We start from the raw sequence: 19,603 nt of genomic DNA, 5'->3' as shown, positions 1-19,603 counted from the left end.
GCACTTGGAGCACTAGACGACATTCGTCTCTAACAACGAGGATTTGTTTGTCGTCAGGACAGTTTACCCTGAGCAAGTTAGCAGTCTTCCTGCTCTTATAGCATATTATTAATACAAGCTTCTCGTTAGTGTCGGTATGGGTTACATTGCTATCAACAATGTTCTCTAGGACACTCTTCCGTCTTGTGGGACGTGGAGAAGTTCCAGTAGAATATTTTAACAGGAGTGACCAGTGTAAAGTCCTATAAAGGCCAACACCTCTGTAAACAAGTCAATATTTCCTTCCACAAATTGTAACAATAATCTCCTTAACATCAGACCACAACACGGAGACCCACCACACCCCACACGGAGACCCACCACACCCCACACGGAGACCCACCACACCCCACACGGAGACCCACCACACCCCACACGGAGACCCACCACACCCCACACGGAGACCCACCACACCCCACACGGAGACCCACCACACCCCACACGGAGACCCACCACACCCCACACGGAGACCCACCACACCCCACACGGAGGTCCACCACACCCCACACGGAGGTCCTCCACACCCCACACGGAGGTCCACCACACCCCACACGGAGGTCCTCCACACCCCACACGGAGACCCACCACACCCCACACGGAGACCCACCACACCCCACACGGAGACCCACCACACCCCACACGGAGACCCACCACACCCCACACGGAGACCCACCACACCCCACACGGAGGTCCTCCACACCCCACACGGAGGTCCTCCACACCAAACACGGAGGTCCTCCTAACCCCACACGGAGACCCACCACACCCCACACGGAGGTCCTCCACACCCCACACGGAGGTCCACCACACCCCACACGGAGGTCCTCCACACCCCACACGGAGACCCACCACACCCCACACGGAGACCCACCACACCCCACACGGAGGTCCACCACACCCCACACGGAGACCCACCACACCCCACACGGAGACCCACCACACCCCACACGGAGACCCACCACACCCCACACGGAGGTCCTCCACACCCCACACGGAGACCCACCACACCCCACACGGAGGTCCTCCACACCCCACACGGAGACCCACCACACCCCACACGGAGACCCACCACACCCCACACGGAGGTCCTCCACACCCCACACGGAGACCCACCACACCCCACACGGAGGTCCTCCACACCCCACACGGAGACCCACCACACCCCACACGGAGGTCCTCCACACCCCACACGGAGGTCCACCACACCCCACACGGAGGTCCTCCACACCCCACACGGAGACCCACCACACCCCACACGGAGGTCCTCCACACCCCACACGGAGGTCCACCACACCCCACACGGAGACCCACCACACCCCACACGGAGGTCCTCCACACCCCACACGGAGACCCACCACACCCCACACGGAGGTCCTCCACACCCCACACGGAGGTCCTCCACACCCCACACGGAGGTCCTCCACACCCCACACGGAGGCCCACCACACCCCACACGGAGACCCACCACACCCCACACGGAGGTCCTCCACACCCCACACGGAGGTCCTCCACACCCCACACGGAGACCCACCACACCCCACACGGAGGTCCTCCACACCCCACACGGAGGCCCACCACACCCCACACGGAGGTCCTCCACACCCCACACTGTCACCACAGCTGCACATAGACCTATATAAGGACTTATATAATCTTATATAATTATCTTATATAACTATCTCAATGATAAGGACCGGAAGGATAATTATATAAAACAACTAATTAAAGTAATTGTTGTCACCACTCCGCAAGGTAATACTAATTTTTATCAATAACAAATTCCTCCTAGAATAGTGAGAAGAAAAGACCAGAACATCAATACAGGAATTAAGAAAACTTACTCCTGATAATTACTTGGATTAATTACGAGTTGAAGTAACTGCATTTGTTTCTAATTCACAAGAGAATCACTTGAAATACCCTAGACATAGTAATATTTATTTGAAATGCAAAATTAACTTTAATATGAATTTAATAATAAGAATCAATGATATCATTGATATCATTGATTCCCCCCCTCTCCCCCTCTACTGGCTCATCAACCCCTTTGGCACACTTAAGGTCCAACTCACACTAAAATATTATATGCTGGAAGAACATGGCACTGCTATTAAGCCTGTCTCTTGGCACCCAAGGACCAATCACCGAGAGAGCTCCCAAGGACCAATCACTGAGAGGGCTCCCAAGAGCCAATCACTGAGAGGGCACCCAAGGACCAATCACTGAGAGAGCTCCCAAGGACCAATCACCGAGAGGGCACCCAAGGACCAATCACAGAGAGCACCCAAGGACCAATCACTGAGAGGGCTCCCAAGAGCCAATCACTGAGAGAGCTCCCAAGGACCAATCACTGAGAGAGCTCCCAAGGACCAATCACTGAAAGAGCACCCAAGGACCAATCACTGAGAGGGCTCCCAAGGACCAATCACTGAGAGAGCTCCCAAGGACCAATCACTGAGAGAGCACCCAAGGACTAATCACCGAGAGAGCTTCCAAGGACCAATCACTGAGAGGGCTCCCAAGAGCCAATCACTGAGAGAGCTCCCAATGACCAATCACTGAGAGGGCTCCCAAGGACCAATCACTGAGAGGGCACCCAAGGACCAATCACTGAGAGGGCACCCAAGGACCAATCACTGAGAGAGCTCCCAAGGACCAATCACTGAGAGAGCACCCAAGGACCAATCACTGAGAGAGCACCCAAGGACCAATCACTGAGAGAGCTCCCAAGGACCAATCACTGAGAGAGCACCCAAGGACCAATCACTGAGAGAGCACCCAAGGACCAATCACTGAGAGAGCTCCCAAGGACCAATCACTGAGAGAGCTCCCAAGGACCAATCACTGAGAGAGCACCCAAGGACCAATCACTGAGAGAGCTCCCAAGGATCAATCACTGAGAGAGCTCCCAAGGACCAATCACTGAGAGTGCTCCCAAGGACCAATCACTGAGAGAGCTCCCAAGGACCAATCACTGAGAGAGCTCCCAACCCTGGACACTGTGGCCTTCGTGTAATAATCCGTCACACTGTCAGTCATACACACTCAGGAAGGGTAAGGCAGGAGGGAGGTCGAGCAGTCGTGAAGGTAGAGACACAGGTCGAAAAAAGGGCGAAAGGAGTCGAGAGGAGGTCGAGAGGAGGTCGAGAGGAGGTCGAGGCAGATCGAGGCAGGTCGCGGCAGGTCGAGGCAGGTCGAGCAGGACTGGTGAGAGGGGCCCAGCATACTGGGACAACATAAAACATGGTCCTCGTCTTGTGTGAAGCAACACACTGGGGAACAGAAGAGAGGGGGGAAGGAATGAGGCAGAATAATGGGATAGATAAGATAAAATGATAATGGAGTTTCCTCCCCACCCCCCTGGCTGTTGCACGGGTACCGTAACTGCTTGCTGCTTCGTCTGAGGTTGCATGGCAGTTCACCTTCACTGTAATCTGTCGCAGAGATCATTAAGAGGAGGGAGACCCGCCATGCAATCTCAGACGACTTGAGCAAGTTCATCAAATGTCGCCGTCGACAACTAATTTATTATATCTTAAAAAAAGTTAATTGTTCCGACGGAAAACATTTTTTATCGAGGAGATATGTTGATTAGGGAGGAGTTACCTACCTTAGGGTGTGAGGAGTTACTTACCTTAGGGTGTGAGGAGTTACCTACCTTAGGGTGTGAGGAGTTACCTACCTTAGGGTGTGAGGAGTTACCTACCTTAGGGTGTGAGGAGTTACCTACCTTAGGGAGTGAGGAGTTACCTACCTTAGGGAGTGAGGAGTTACCTACCTTAGGGTGTGAGGAGTTACCTACCTTAGGGAGTGAGGAGTTACCTACCTTAGGGTGTGAGGAGTTACCTACCTTAGGGTGTGAGGAGTTACCTACCTTAGGGAGTGAGGAGTTACCTACCTTAGGGTGTGAGGAGTTACCTACCTTAGGGTGTGAGGAGTTACCTACCTTAGGGTGTGAGGAGTTACCTACCTTAGGGTGTGAGGAGTTACCTACCTTAGGGAGTGAGGAGTTACCTACCTTAGGGTGTGAGGAGTTACCTACCTTAGGGTGTGAGGAGTTACCTACCTTAGGGTGTGAGGAGTTACCTACCTTAGGGTGTGAGGAGTTACCTACCTTAGGGTGTGAGGAGTTACCTACCTTAGGGTGTGAGGAGTTACCTACCTTAGGGAGTGAGGAGTTACCTACCTTAGGGTGTGAGGAGTTACCTACCTTAGGGTGTGAGGAGTTACCTACCTTAGGGTGTGAGGAGTTACCTACCTTAGGGAGTGAGGAGTTACCTACCTTAGGGAGTGAGGAGTTACCTACCTTAGGGTGTGAGGAGTTACCTACCTTAGGGTGTGAGGAGTTACCTACCTTAGGGTGTGAGGAGTTACCTACCTTAGGGAGTGAGGAGTTACCTACCTTAGGGTGTGAGGAGTTACCTACCTTAGGGTGTGAGGAGTTACCTACCTTAGGGTGTGAGGAGTTACCTACCTTAGGGAGTGAGGAGTTACCTACCTTAGGGAGTGAGGAGTTACCTACCTTAGGGTGTGAGGAGTTACCTACCTTAGGGTGTGAGGAGTTACCTACCTGAGGGAGTGAGGAGTTACTTACCTTAGGGTGTGAGGAGTTACTTACCTGAGGGAGTGAGGAGTTACTTACCTGAGGGAGTGAGGAGTTACCTACCTTAGGGTGTGAGGAGTTACCTACCTTAGGGTGTGAGGAGTTACCTACCTTAGGGTGTGAGGAGTTACCTACCTTAGGGTGTGAGGAGTTACCTACCTTAGGGAGTGTGGAGTTACCTACCTTAGGGTGTGAGGAGTTACCTACCTTAGGGTGTGAGGAGTTACCTACCTTAGGGTGTGAGGAGTTACCTACCTGAGGGAGTGAGGAGTTACTTACCTTAGGGTGTGAGGAGTTACTTACCTGAGGGAGTGAGGAGTTACTTACCTGAGGGAGTGAGGAGTTACCTACCTTAGGGTGTGAGGAGTTACCTACCTTAGGGTGTGAGGAGTTACCTACCTTAGGGTGTGAGGAGTTACCTACCTTAGGGAGTGAGGAGTTACCTACCTTAGGGTGTGAGGAGTTACCTACCTTAGGGTGTGAGGAGTTACCTACCTGAGGGAGTGAGGAGTTACCTACCTGAGGGAGTGAGGAGTTACATACCTTAGGGAGTGAGGAGTTACCTATCTGAGAGGGAGTGAGGTAGACGAGCCATGTGAGGAGTTACCTACCTTTAGGTCTGAGGTTGAGAGGCAGAGAGCGGCTCCTCTCCCTGATAATACGGTAGCACGGCTCCCCGGCGTAGGCGTACCCGGCCAAGCGCGGGTGAAGCGGGTCGTCGAAGCGGTAGCAACGCACTATCGGCATCTTGACAGCAGGTGGTCACGCCGCCAAGCTTGCCAGCCACTTTAAGTGGTGTAAAGTGGTGCAAGGGGACCAACCAGCTTGTTGCTACTTGTAACACTGAACTTCACTTAGCTGTTGAACTTATTTCTCGCGTATACTGTTATTTATAATGTTATTTTCAGTGTTCTTGAGAGTGTTCATTATCGGTTCATCTTTGGAATATTACACTGAATATCTCAAGATGGGCTACACTGCTTATCTCAAGATGGGCTACACTGCTTATCTCAAGATGGGCTACACTGCTTATCTCAAGATGGGCTACACTGCTTATCTCAAGATGGGCCACACTGCATATCTCAAGATGGGATACACTGCTTATCTCAAGATGGGCCACACTGCATATCTCAAGATGGGATACACTGCTTATCTCAAGATGGGCTACACTGCTTATCTCAAGATGGGCCACACTACATATCCCAAGATGGGCCACACTGCATATCTCAAGATGGGCCACACTGCATATCCCAAGATGGGCTACACTGCATATCTCAAGATGGGCCACACTGCATATCTCAAGATGGGCCACACTGCATATCCCAAGATGGGCTACACTGCATATCTCAAGTTGGGCCACACTGTATACCTCACAGTGGTAAACATTCTACAGTCGCCTTTACATTATACACTACTGTATTTCAATGATAAAACAAATACATTACAGTTGTATTTCAATGACAAAATCAAGTAGAGGTCATTAACATTGGCTCTATACACTTATACATTCATCAGTGTTCGTCGTTCACTTAGAAATAGTTATTCACTTGCATACTGGAATTCACACTTAAACGGGGAAGAACCAGACATCACTCCGGAGAGAAGCACACGAAGTCACGGGCCCACAAGACGGGGCCACAAGACGGGGCCACAAGACGGGGCCACATGACGGGGCCACAAGACGGGGCCACAAGACGGGGCCACAAGACGGGGCCACATGACGGGGCCACAAGACGGGGCCACAAGACGGGGCCACAAGACGGGGCCACAAGACGGGGCCACAAGACGGGGCCACAAGACGGGGCCACAAGTGACCTCAGCGCCCCCAGACACACTGGGGAGGACCTCAGCGCCCCAGACACACACTGGGGAGGACCTCAGCGCCCCAGACACACTGGGGAGGACCTCAGCGCCCCAGACACACTGGGGAGGACCTCAGCGCCCCAGACACACACTGGGGAGGACCTCAGCGCCCCAGACACACACTGGGGAGGACCTCAGCGCCCCAGACACACACTGGGGAGGACCTCAGCGCCCCAGACACACACTGGGGAGGACCTCAGCGCCCCAGACACACTGGGGAGGACCTCAGCGCCCCAGACACACACTGGGGAGGACCTCAGCGCCCCAGACACACACTGGGGAGGACCTCAGCGCCCCAGACACACTGGGGAGGACCTCAGCGCCCCAGACACACACTGGGGAGGACCTCAGCGCCCCCAGACACACACTGGGGAGGACCTCAGCGCCCCAGACACACACTGGGGAGGACCTCAGCGCCCCAGACACACACTGGGGAGGACCTCAGCGCCCCCAGACACACACTGGGGAGGACCTCAGCGCCCCCAGACACACACTGGGGAGGACCTCAGCGCCCCAGACACACTGGGGAGGACCTCAGCGCCCCAGACACACACTGGGGAGGACCTCAGCGCCCCCAGACACACTGGGGAGGACCTCAGCGCCCCAGACACACTGGGGAGGACCTCAGCGCCCCAGATACACACTGGGGAGGACCTCAGCGCCCCAGACACACTGGGGTGGACCTCAGCGCCCCAGACACACACTGGGGAGGACCTCAGCGCCCCAGACACACACTGGGGAGGACCTCAGCGCCCCCAGACACACACTGGGGAGGACCTCAGCGCCCCAGACACACACTGGGGTGGACCTCAGCGCCCCTGACACACACTGGGGAGGACCTCAGCGCCCCCAGACACACACTAGGGAGCAGGCAGGTAAAGGGTGCTGCCGCCGACGGCTTCCCCCACACACAGAGGAGCGTGCTCCTGGTCGCGGAGCACAAGCAACACTCTCAGCTGACTGAGCACCAATGGTGCTCTGTGTGGTGTGGCTCTCACGTGTGGTGGGGTGCAGGTGTGTCCTGCACACCTGCACCCCACATGTGCAGCACAAAGAGCCGACCAGCACAACTTCTAACACCGATTAAGTCTATGAACGGAGGTGATAAAGCTTGAATCTGTTGTGTATTACCAAGTTAATTATGTCATTGTGAATTATTAATTCACTGAACACATCTTGTTCAGTGACCTGTCACGTGTGTCACGACCAGTGTTGATCTGTCACGTGTGTCACGTCCAGTGTTGATCTGTCACGTATGTCACGTCCAGTGTTGATCTGTCACGTGTGTCACGTCCAGTGTTGATCTGTCACGTGTGTCACGTCCAGTGTTGATCTGTCACGGGTTGAGGATGTCACCTGTCCACCAGAGGGGATATCACCTGTCCATCATAGGTGACCCTTGACATACCGTCTATCAAGGACAGATCCTTGACAGATCCTTGACTGAGGGCCAGACCCTGACAAGATCACATGGAAACATTTGACGACTAACAAGACAATGTTGAAAAAGGAAGACACATTTACCGACTGGGATAATACAACAGGTCCTTTGACCGAACCCAAGTTGCTTTATGTTAGTGGAGGGGGAATCTTCCAGTCAAAGCAGGTACCAGGAAGAAAGGGTTCGAAACATGAGTACATGACCTCAGGCACTGTATCTCCCTGAGACATTACACAGAGAAATCACACTAACGTGATGCATCAATGAACAAATTGATGTCTCGGAGAGGCTGCAGGATCCAGTAAGTTCAGTAGAACTTCGGTTTCAACTCTGTTTACCATGTCGTAGCTCAGTCGATTAAGGCAGCGTCTGGGATGCTCTCGGACGTAGGTTCGAATCCTCGTCACGGCCCCTTGTGGATTTGTTCCCCGAGACAGTCTGTGAAGGTCTCTGTTGACCAGCAGACTGGGAGCTGCTCAACACAGTGCCACAGACTTACACAGACTTTTCAAAATAGAACTGACGAAGTGAGGCACAGAGGCCCTTGTGTGCCAGTTGCACAGTGAGCTCTCGCTCTCACAAGGACCGTCTTCAAGTTTACTTGCAAGAAAAAAAAAACACATCGTAGCAACGTGTGCAAGAAGCACACCTCACAAGCACCGCCCGGAGCTGTGCGGTAATGTGCTTCCTGTGCAGTGTTGGCCTGCACCACACACACACACACACACACACACACACACACACACACACACACACTACTGGACTCACACGTCTACTGGACTTTTTCAGAGTCAGAGTAGTTAACGGATGGAATGCATTAGGCAGTGATGTGGTGGAGGCTGACTCCATACACAGTTTCAAGTGTAGATATGATAGAGCCCAATAGGCTCAGGAACCTGTACACCAGTTGATTGACAGTTGAGAGGCGGGACCAAAGAGCCAGAGCTCAACCCCCGCAAGCACAAATAGGTGAGTACAAATAGGTGAGTACAAATAGGTGAGTACACACATACACACACACACACACACACACACACAGCCTATCCTCAGCTGATGTCCAAGGTTAGACATCATTTGAGCCATGCAGTAGAATCGAACTTGCGGCCCTGGACCCCCAAGGCACGCTCACTGACGTACACAGGAGCCTGCACGAATTGTACACTAACGTACGTGTTCAGCTCTCCACACCCCACGTGCCCAGTCATCTACTCGACATCCTCACATCTACTCGACCCTCCTCACATCTACTCGACCCTCCTCACATCTACTCGACCCTCCTCACATCTACTCGACCCCCTCACATCTACTCGACCACTCTCACATCTACTCGACCCCCCTCACATCTACTCGACCACTCTCACATCTACTCGACCCCCCTCACATCTACTCGACCCTCTCACATCTACTTGACCCCCCCCCCCACATGGACAGTTATGACCACTAACAACCCAACTAGTCACAAGAGAGGGACGTAACAAGGCACTTAGGGCAATGTGCTTCCCTAGGGAGGTAGTTAGTATTCAACGGGACAGTAGGGAAGCATCCATGTGGTGTACACTCATCCATGTGGTGGTATACAGTCAGCCATGTGGTGGTGTACACTCATCCATGTGGTGGTGTACACTCATCCATGTGGTGGTGTACACTCATCCATGTGGTGGTGTACAGTCAGCCATGTGGTGGTGTACACTCATCCATGTGGTGGTGTACACTCATCCATGTGGTGGTGTACACTCATCCATGTGGTGGTGTACACTCATCCATGTGGTGTACACCAACACACTGAGCCATGTGGTGTACACCAACACACTGAGCCATGTGGTGTACACCAACATAGCCATACCTGCCAGCATGGCTATGTTGTCAGCTGTGTATATAGCAATGTTAACACCACGACTGCCTCAGTTACTCTCACCTTCCCTGTGTTAGTTATGTCGCTGGTGTTAGCACAAGGGTTGGGGGTTAACCTGGGTTAACCGCCCTTATAACACTGCTTATTTAACATTGGTTAATCATTTCTGTGTTAACTATCGTGTCTCATTCGTCACTGTGAGGTGTTGATGGTTGTTATCTGGTGGGAGTTAGTGGTTGACCTCGCCACGAGAGGTCACGGGCACGTGGTGACCTCTTACACACCATTCATACCCCTCGCATCATGGGGCCCGTATTACGTCACAACGGAGCAGGTCACTGATTGGCTGCCTGAGATGAGTGGGCGTGGTTCTTGACCAGTACCCTGCGGGGGTTCCACTTATCAATATCTTACCCCCCCAAAAAAACTATCACCAAATTCATGTAATGAGTAGTTTATCTTGTGGAACATGTTTGGCAGTGTATGTGAGGGCCTGGCGGCGTGAGGAGGAGGAGGAAGGGCTTGTTCAGGTAGCCAATCATGGCGAGGAGAACAGCCCGTTCTGCAGGCCAGTCAGGTACGCACTGTTATCAAACCACCTCTGCAGGCTAGGAACGAACACCGGCGTGTCCTGCAACACACTCCCAAAATTCGCTCTATTGCCTTCTGCAAATGACATTTCCGCTTCGAAAGAACGTTTCTACTTATAATTTTCTCATTATATACTTTTAAAGTTCTTATATACTGATTAATGGGAGATTTAGAACACATTGGAACAAACAGAATACGGATTACTGTCACCCAGCGCTCTGTGTCTGGGAATGTTTACTTGTGTTGCGGGAACCGCTTCCATTCATTCTCACTGGTCCAAGTTACTGATCGTTCCGCTAATGATCGCTCATACTCTTTTATATATACTTCGACACATATTCCTCATAATCAATACGATCATTAAACGCATTTTTTCCGAAATAAGAATACGAATAAGTTCACGATCCATCTTGCTATGACTGAAGGCATGGTGAATGGTCTGTGATGTTGTCAAAACAAACGAAATGTAAAGAAACGTGTCCATTAACGTGATAGAAGGAGCGGGATATTATGATCTGTACCTGCTACGGCGACTCTGGCTTGGGCGCCAAATCTTCATATGGAAGAAGCATTAATTAGCAAATTCCTCGATCTTGAAGAATTTTATGTTTACATATTTGGACGAAGTGAATGTTTGGGAATGTTTAAACAGATTTAGACATAATAGTACAGAAAGTGGGTTACAATGATATGAATACAGGCTACATATGTGGTGCTGTTCCCATGTGTAGACTACATATGTGGTGATGTTCCCATGTGTAGACTACATATGTGGTGCTGTTCCCATGTGTAGACTACGCATGTGGTGCTGTTCCCATGTGTAGACTACCCATGTGGTGCTGTTCCCATGTGTAGACTACATATGTGGTGCTGTTCCCATGTGTAGACTACATATGTGGTGCTGTTCCCATGTGTAGACTACGCATGTGGTGTTGTTCCTATGTGTAGACTACATATGTGGTGCTGTTCCCATGTGTAGACTACCCATGTGTAGACTACGCATGTGGTGTTGTTCCTATGTGTAGACTACATATGTGGTGCTGTTCCCATGTGTAGACTACCCATGTGGTGTTGTTTCCTGTGTAGACTACTCATGTGGTGTTGCTCCCATGTGTAGACTACCCATGTGTAGACTACCCATGTGTAGACTACCCATGTGTAGACTACCCATGTGGTGGTGTTCCTATGTGTAGACTACCCATGTGTAGACTACCCATGTGTAGACTACCCATGTGTAGACTACCCATGTGTAGACTACCCATGTGTAGACTACCCATGTGTAGACTACCCATGTGTAGACTACCCATGTGGTGGTGTTCCTATGTGTAGACTACCCATGTGTAGACTACCCATGTGTAGACTACCCATGTGTAGACTACCCATGTGTAGACTACCCATGTGTAGACTACCCATGTGTAGACTACCCATGTGTAGACTACCCATGTGTAGACTACCCAGGTGTAGACTACCCATGTGTATGTCATGTGTGACAGTGTGGCATTTCCTTACTCTGCACTAGACTGTGTGGCATGCAACTATCTTCCCTCCACCGTACACACCTGTTCAACGGCGTTCAGGAACAGTGAACATTCCTCTCTTGTAAAATGTTGAAGTATCTTCAGGTTAATACAGTAACTTACAGTGAAATATGCACATAACAGGTGAACACCTCGCTCATTGAACCATTAACAATACACTTTACCTGTGTATGTATTAACGCACCTGTATAAAAGTACCATGTATAAAATCCATATGTATAAAATCAGTATGCATTAAAGCATCATGTATAACAGTTTGGCTCACCCATTCGTAGACGTCTCCAGCTTATCGGGCGTCCTTACCTGTAAAAAACATGAACCTTATCTATAGTGAACATAGATAAGAAACATAACAATTTGCTCTACAGCAATGTATATTTACTTATTTATATATATAATGTGTATAAATTGTCCACCATGCCACCCTCGATAGAATCATTTCATTAACAAGGGTACTGAAAGGCTCGAACCGCCGACCTCACGAGTGGGAGACAGAAGCTATGTTCATAGCAGAGACGATTGGGCTTAATTCTGTCTGCCCCTCGCGGGGTCGGTGGTTCGAGTTTGCTAGTGCCCAGGATAATAAGATATACTGTGAACGTTGTACACGGCTGGGTGATCAGTTTATGTTCAGATTTACTCAAGGGGAACGTGGTAGACTCAGGTGAACACAGTAGTCTCATGGTGAACACAGTAGTCTCAGGGTGAACACAGTAGTCTCATGGTGAACACAGTAGTCTCATGGTGAACACAGTAGTCTCAGGGTGAACACAGTAGTCTCATGGTGAACACAGTAGTCTCATGGTGAACACAGTAGTCTCAGGGTGAACACAGCTAGTCTCATGGTGAACACAGTAGTCTCAGGGTGAACACAGTAGTCTCATGGTGAACACAGTAGTCTCACGGTGAACACAGTAGTCTCATGGTGAACACAGTAGTCTCAGGGTGAACACAGTAGTCTCATGGTGAACACAGTAGACTCAGGGTGAACACAGTAGTCTCAGGGTGAACACAGTAGTCTCATGGTGAACACAGTAGTCTCACGGTGAACACAGTAGTCTCAGGGTGAACACAGTAGTCTCATGGTGAACACAGTAGTCTCAGGGTGAACACAGTAGTCTCATGGTGAACACAGTAGACTCAGGGTGAACACATGCTAGTCTCAGGGTGAACACAGAAGTCTCAGGGTGAACACAGTAGACTCAGGGTGACACATGCTAGTCTCAGGGTGAACACAGTAGTCTCAGGGTGAACACAGTAGTCTCAGGGTGAACACAGTAGTCTCATGGTGAACACAGTAGTCTCATGGTGAACACAGTAGTCTCAGGGTGAACACAGTAGTCTCAGGGTGAACACAGTAGTCTCAGGGTGAACACAGTAGTCTCAGGGTGAACACAGTAGTCTCAGGGTGAACACAGTAGTCTCAGGGTGAACACAGTAGACTCAGGGTGAACACAGTAGACTCAGGGTGAACACAGTAGTCTCATGGTGAACACAGTAGTCTCAGGGTGAACACAGTAGTCTCATGGTGAACACAGTAGTCTCATGGTGAAGACAGTAGACTCAGGGTGAACACAGTAGTCTCATGGTGAACACAGTAGTCTCAGGGTGAACACAGTAGTCTCATGGTGAACACAGTAGTCTCATGGTGAACACAGTAGTCTCATGGTGAACACAGTAGACTCAGGGTGAACACAGTAGTCTCATGGTGAACACAGTAGTCTCAATGTGAACACAGTAGACTCAGGGTGAACACAGCTAATCTCACGGTGAACACAGCTAGTCTCAATGTGAACACAGTAGTCTCAGGGTGAACACAGTAGTCTCAGGGTGAACACAGTAGTCTCATGGTGAACACAGTAGTCTCAGGGTGAACACAGTAGTCTCATGGTGAACACAGTAGTCTCATGGTGAACACAGTAGTCTCATGGTGAACACAGTAGACTCAGAGTGAACACAGTAGTCTCATGGTGAACACAGTAGTCTCAATGTGAACACAGTAGACTCAGGGTGAACACAGCTAATCTCACGGTGAACACAGCTAGTCTCAATGTGAACACAGTAGTCTCAGGGTGAACACAGTAGTCTCAGGGTGAACACAGTAGTCTCAGGGTGAACACAGTAGTCTCAGGGTGAACACATGCTAGTCTCAGGGTGAACACAGTAGTCTCAGGGTGAACACATGCTAGTCTCAGGGTGAACACAGTAGTCTCAGGGTGAACACATGCTAGTCTCAGGGTGAACACAGTAGTCTCAGGGTGAACACAGTAGTCTCAGGGTGAACACATGCTAGTCTCAGGGTGAACACAGTAGTCTCAGGGTGAACACAGTAGTCTCAGGGTGAACACAGTAGTCTCAGGGTGAACACATGCTAGTCTCAGGGTGAACACAGTAGTCTCAGGGTGAACACAGTAGTCTCAGGGTGAACACATGCTAGTCTCAGGGTGAACACATGCTAGTCTCAGGGTGAACACAGTAGTCTCAGGGTGAACACAGTAGTCTCAGGGTGAACACATGCTAGTCTCAGGGTGAACACAGTAGTCTCAGGGTGAACACAGTAGTCTCAGGGTGAACACATGCTAGTCTCAGGGTGAACACAGTAGTCTCAGGGTGAACACAGTAGTCTCAGGGTGAACACATGCTAGTCTCAGGGTGAACACAGTAGTCTCAGGGTGAACACAGTAGTCTCAGGGTGAACACATGCTAGTCTCAGGGTGAACACAGTAGTCTCAGGGTGAACACAGTAGTCTCAGGGTGAACACAGTAGTCTCAGGGTGAACACATGTTAGTCTCAGGGTGAACACATGCTAGTCTCAGGGTGAACACAGTAGTCTCAGGGTGAACACAGTAGTCTCAGGGTGAACACATGCTAGTCTCAGGGTGAACACAGTAGTCTCAGGGTGAACACATGCTAGTCTCAGGGTGAACACAGTAGTCTCAGGGTGAACACAGTAGTCTCAGGGTGAACACATGCTAGTCTCAGGGTGAACACAGTAGTCTCAGGGTGAACACAGTAGTCTCAGGGTGAACACATGCTAGTCTCAGGGTGAACACAGTAGTCTCAGGGTGAACACAGTAGTCTCAGGGTGAACACAGTAGTCTCAGGGTGAACACAGTAGTCTCAGGGTGAACACAGTAGTCTCAGGGTGAACACAGTAGTCTCAGGGTGAACACAGTAGTCTCAGGGTGAACACAGTAGACTCAATGTGAACATGTTTTGTTTGCATCAAGTAACAGTTCCTTTGGTCATAGCTTTTTTATGTGTTTGGTTTCCTAATTGTCAGACAGGAAACGCTAGGCCTACCGGGGTGACCCCCTGGGGCTAAAGACTGGCCTCCCCTCCCTCCTAATGCACGATGCAACCCACAACAGTCGACTAACTCCCGGGTACTTTTCCAGACGCCAAACCTTTGATCGAATACAAGACTGTTACAGTGGGGTGAGGGAGACCAGACTGGCGAGATGTCACTCACAGCCATCACCCTCAGATGAATGATCCAACAAGTGGCTACAAGAGTTTAACTCACGCAAGTGCAAAGGAATGAAACTAGATGTTTGTAAAAACAGACACCAACAAACGTATGAGAAGTTGGTCAATGTAACAACTCCTTTAAAAAATCTAAATACTATTACTTCCTTATATACCACATACGTCAGAACAATCCTGGAATATGCAACGCAGGTGTACTGTGTTTATCTTCTCAAAGACAAAACAAAGTTTAGGGGCCTCATAGCCTGGTGGATAGCGCGCAGGACTCGTAATTCTGTGGCGCGGGTTCGATTCCCGCACGAGGCAGAAACAAATGGGCAAAGTTTCTTTCACCCTGAATGCCCCTGTTACCTAGCAGTAAATAGGTACCTGGGTGTTAGTCAGCTGTCACGGGCTGCTTCCTCGGGGTGGAGGCCTGGTCGCGGACCGGGCCGCGGGGACACTAAAGCCCCGAAATCATCTCAAGATAACCTCAAGATAACCTCCAGAAGTTGGAAAAAGTCCAGAGGTATGCCACCAGACTAGTCCCAGAACTGAGAGGTATAATTTATGAGGAGAGACTAATGGAATTTGACTTTACTGGAAGACAGAAGGGTTAAGGGAGACATGATTACAATATACAAAATTCTCAGCGGACTCACCTGAGCAGACAAGGACAGGTTAATTAGCAAAGGTGGTGTTTGAACAAAGGGAATCAGGTAGAAACTGAGTACCAAAATTATCTACAGAAACACCTGACAATGATTTGATCAGTGTCAGAGTTGTACACACGTGGTGGAGGCAGTTGTGTACACACACACACACATGGTGGAGGCCGATGTGTACACACACACACACACACACACATGGTGGAGGCCGATGTGTACACACACACACACACACATGGTGGAGGCCGATGTGTACACACACACACACATGGTGGAGGCCGATGTGTACACACACACACACGTGGTGGAGGCCGATGTGTACACACACACACACACACATGGTGGAGGCCGATGTGTACACACACACACACGTGGTGGAGGCCGATGTGTACACACACACACACACACATGGTGGAGGCCGATGTGTACACACACACACACATGGTGGAGGCCGATGTGTACACACACACACCTGGTGGAGGCAATTAAGTACACACACACCTGGTGGAGACAGTTGTGTACACACATACACACACATGGTGGAGGCAGGTGTGTACACACATACACACACCTGGTGGAGGCAGACAATATAAACAGCTTCAATGTAAACAAGATAGAGCCTAATTGGCTCGGAAACTTAACCAACCCTCACCCTCCCACCCCTCCCCTCCCCTCACCCCACACCTGCAGCAGGGGGTGACGGAGGTGTGGGCTGGGAGGACAACATGGGAGTGAAGGACAAATAACATGATATAATAGTGGTGGTTAGAGGGTGGTGTCGCCCCCCCCCTAGTGCAGGTGGGCGGCCTCCACACTGACTCATGCCACAACCATCCTAGCCAGGTTGCTGGTAGTGGTGGTGGTGATAGTGGTAGATGTGGTGGTGGTGGTGATAGTGGTGATAGTGGTAGATGTGGTGGTGGTGATAGTGGTAGATGTGGTGGTGGTTGTGATAGTGGTAGATGTGGTGGTGGTGATAGTGGTAGATGTGGTGGTGGTGATAGTGGTAGATGTGGTGGTGGTGATAGTGGTAGATGTGGTGGTGGTGATAGTGGTAGATGTGGTGGTGGTGGTGATAGTGGTAGATGTGGTGGTGGTTGTGATAGTGGTAGATGTGGTGGTGGTGGTTGTGATAGTGGTAGATGTGGTGGTGGTGGTGGTGGTGGTGGTGGTGATAGTGGTAGATGTGGTGGTGGTGGTGATAGTGGTAGATATGGTGGTGGTTGTGATAGTGGTAGATGTGGTGATGGTGGTTGTGATAGTGGTAGATGTGGTGGTTATATAAGTCATGTGTGTGTGTTATAAGTTATATAAGGCTATATCAGCGCATGTATACGGTCAGGTGTGTGTGTGTAACATGTACAGATATGTACCGTTGCTGTACCGTACATGGGTACATCGTACCTGTACCGAGGAGGCCTGGTCGACGACCGGGCCGCGGGGACGCTGAGCCCCGGAAACACTTCAAGGTAACTACATGACCACTGGTGACTGTACACAAGGGCTGTATAATGCTACACGCAAGGCTGCATTACGGGACAACGGTACAACGGTCCAACGGTACAAAGGTACAACGGCACAAAAGTACAGCGGTACAAAGGTCCAACGGTACAAAAGTACAACGGTACAAAGGTACAGCGGTACAAAGGTCCAACGATACAAAAGTACAGCGGTACAAAGGTCCAACGGTACAAAAGTACAGCGGTACAAAGGTCCAACGGTACAAAAGTACAGCGGTACAAAGGTCCAACGGTACAAAAGTACAACGGTACAAAGGTCCAACGCTACAAAGGTACAACGGTACAGCAGTACAAAGGTCCAACGCTACAAAGGTACAACGGTCCAACGGTACAACAGGACAACGGTACTGGTACCTGGAGACTGAGAGCCGAGAGAAACTGAGGAACCTTCTAGACGCCAAGTCACGTGGTACAGGCGGTAGAGACACTCTTCAGCTCATCATGGCTCAGTCGGCAGTGCGTGCGTCTCGGAAGTCCAAGGACGTGGGTTCGACCCCATTATAGACTTCAATATTTCTTACACGTCACGATCTTGTGATCACTTTGTTCTCTTAGTGGCCAAACAAAGGAGGGATTCGAACCCGTGTTGATGGTGTTACGTCTGCCTTCCGGTTGTCAACACTAAGAATGTTCCGTTGCACGCAACAGTGTCAGTAAAAAGGGGCGTTGCTTGAGGGTTCCGGGAAGTGAAGTTAAGAACACAGTCAAGATGACGCCATTGGGGTTGGCGGCCCGCTGGAATGGATGTGTATTCACCTAGTTGTGCTTGCGGGGGGTTGAGCTCTGGCTCTTTGGTCCCGCCTCTGTGTGTGTGTGTGTGTGTGTGTGTGTGTGTGTGTGTGTGTGTGTGTGTGTGTGTGTGTGTGTGTGTGTGTGTGTGTGTGTATACTCACCTATTTGTACTCACCTATTTGTGTTTGCGGGGGTTGAGCTCTGGCTCTTTGGACCCGCCTCTCAACTGTCAGTCAACTGGTGTGCAGGTTCCTGAGCCTATTGGGCTCTATCATATCTACACTTGAAACTGTGTATGGAGTCAGCCTCCACCACATCACTGCCTAATGCATTCCACCTGTTAACTACTCTGACACTGAAAAAGTTCTTTCTAACGTCTCTGTGGCTCATGTGGGTACTCAGTCTCCACCTGTGTCCCCTTGTTCGTGTCCCACCAGTGTTGAATAGTTTATTCTTGTTTACCCGGTCGATTCCTCTGAGGATTTTGTAGGTAGTGATTATTGTCGAGAAACAATGGGCAGAGTTTCTTTCACCCTGATGCCCTTGTTACCTAGCAGTACACAGGTACCTGGGAGTTAGCCAGCTGTCACGAGCTGCTTCCTGGGGGTGGAGTCCTGGTCGAGGACCGGGCCGCGGGGACACTAAGCCCCGAAATCATCTCAAGATAACCTCAAGAAGATGATGTCTTCCCTTACTCTTCTGTCTTCCAGTGTCGTAAGGTGCACCTCTCGCAGCCTTTCCTCGTAACTCATGCCTCTTAGTTCTGGGACTAGTCTAGTGGCATACTTCTAAACTTTTTCCAGCTCCTGAGGGTATGTGTGGAGATATGTGGCACTGGACCCAGATTCACGAAAGCATTTACGAATCTGTACATCTTTTCTCAATCTTTGGCGGCTTTGTTTACAATTATTAAACAGTTAATGAGCTCCGAAGCACCAGGAGGCTGTTTATAACAATAACAACAGTTGATTGGCAAGTTTTCATGCTTGTAAACTGTTTAATAAATGTAAACAAAGCCGCCAAAGATTGAGGAAAGATGTACAGGTTAGTAAGTACTTTCGTGAATCTGGCCCCAGGACCTTAACTTAGAGTGTGTGGAGATAAAGTGGACAGTTAATGGAGTAGAGTTAGGTGGACAAGACTAGGAGAGTGTACCATGGCTGACCTTAGACACGGGGGAAGGGGGGAGGGAACTGACCTTGGACAAGAGGAGAGGTTTTTGTAACTACACACCAGGTGTGTGAACCAGGTGTGTGTTTATTTTCTGTGTCCTTGTCCACATGTGTA

General features: G+C 50.4%; 1 protein-coding gene across 1 annotated transcript; it reads left to right on the top strand.

Annotated features, from left to right (window-relative positions):
• The first annotated feature begins 3,623 nt into the window (after window positions 1-3,623).
• LOC138369964 (fibrous sheath CABYR-binding protein-like) lies at window positions 3,624-4,613 on the top strand. Its single transcript, XM_069333722.1, has one exon. The coding sequence runs from the start codon at window positions 3,624-3,626 to the stop codon at window positions 4,611-4,613; it is 990 nt and encodes a 329-aa protein (XP_069189823.1).
• The last annotated feature ends 14,990 nt before the right edge of the window (window positions 4,614-19,603 follow it).

This window comes from Procambarus clarkii, chromosome 30 (assembly GCF_040958095.1).
Source record: "Procambarus clarkii isolate CNS0578487 chromosome 30, FALCON_Pclarkii_2.0, whole genome shotgun sequence".
Classification (NCBI taxonomy): domain Eukaryota; kingdom Metazoa; phylum Arthropoda; class Malacostraca; order Decapoda; family Cambaridae; genus Procambarus; species Procambarus clarkii.
Note: the sequence above shows the minus strand (reverse complement) of the source record. Positions and strands in the feature narration are given on the sequence as shown.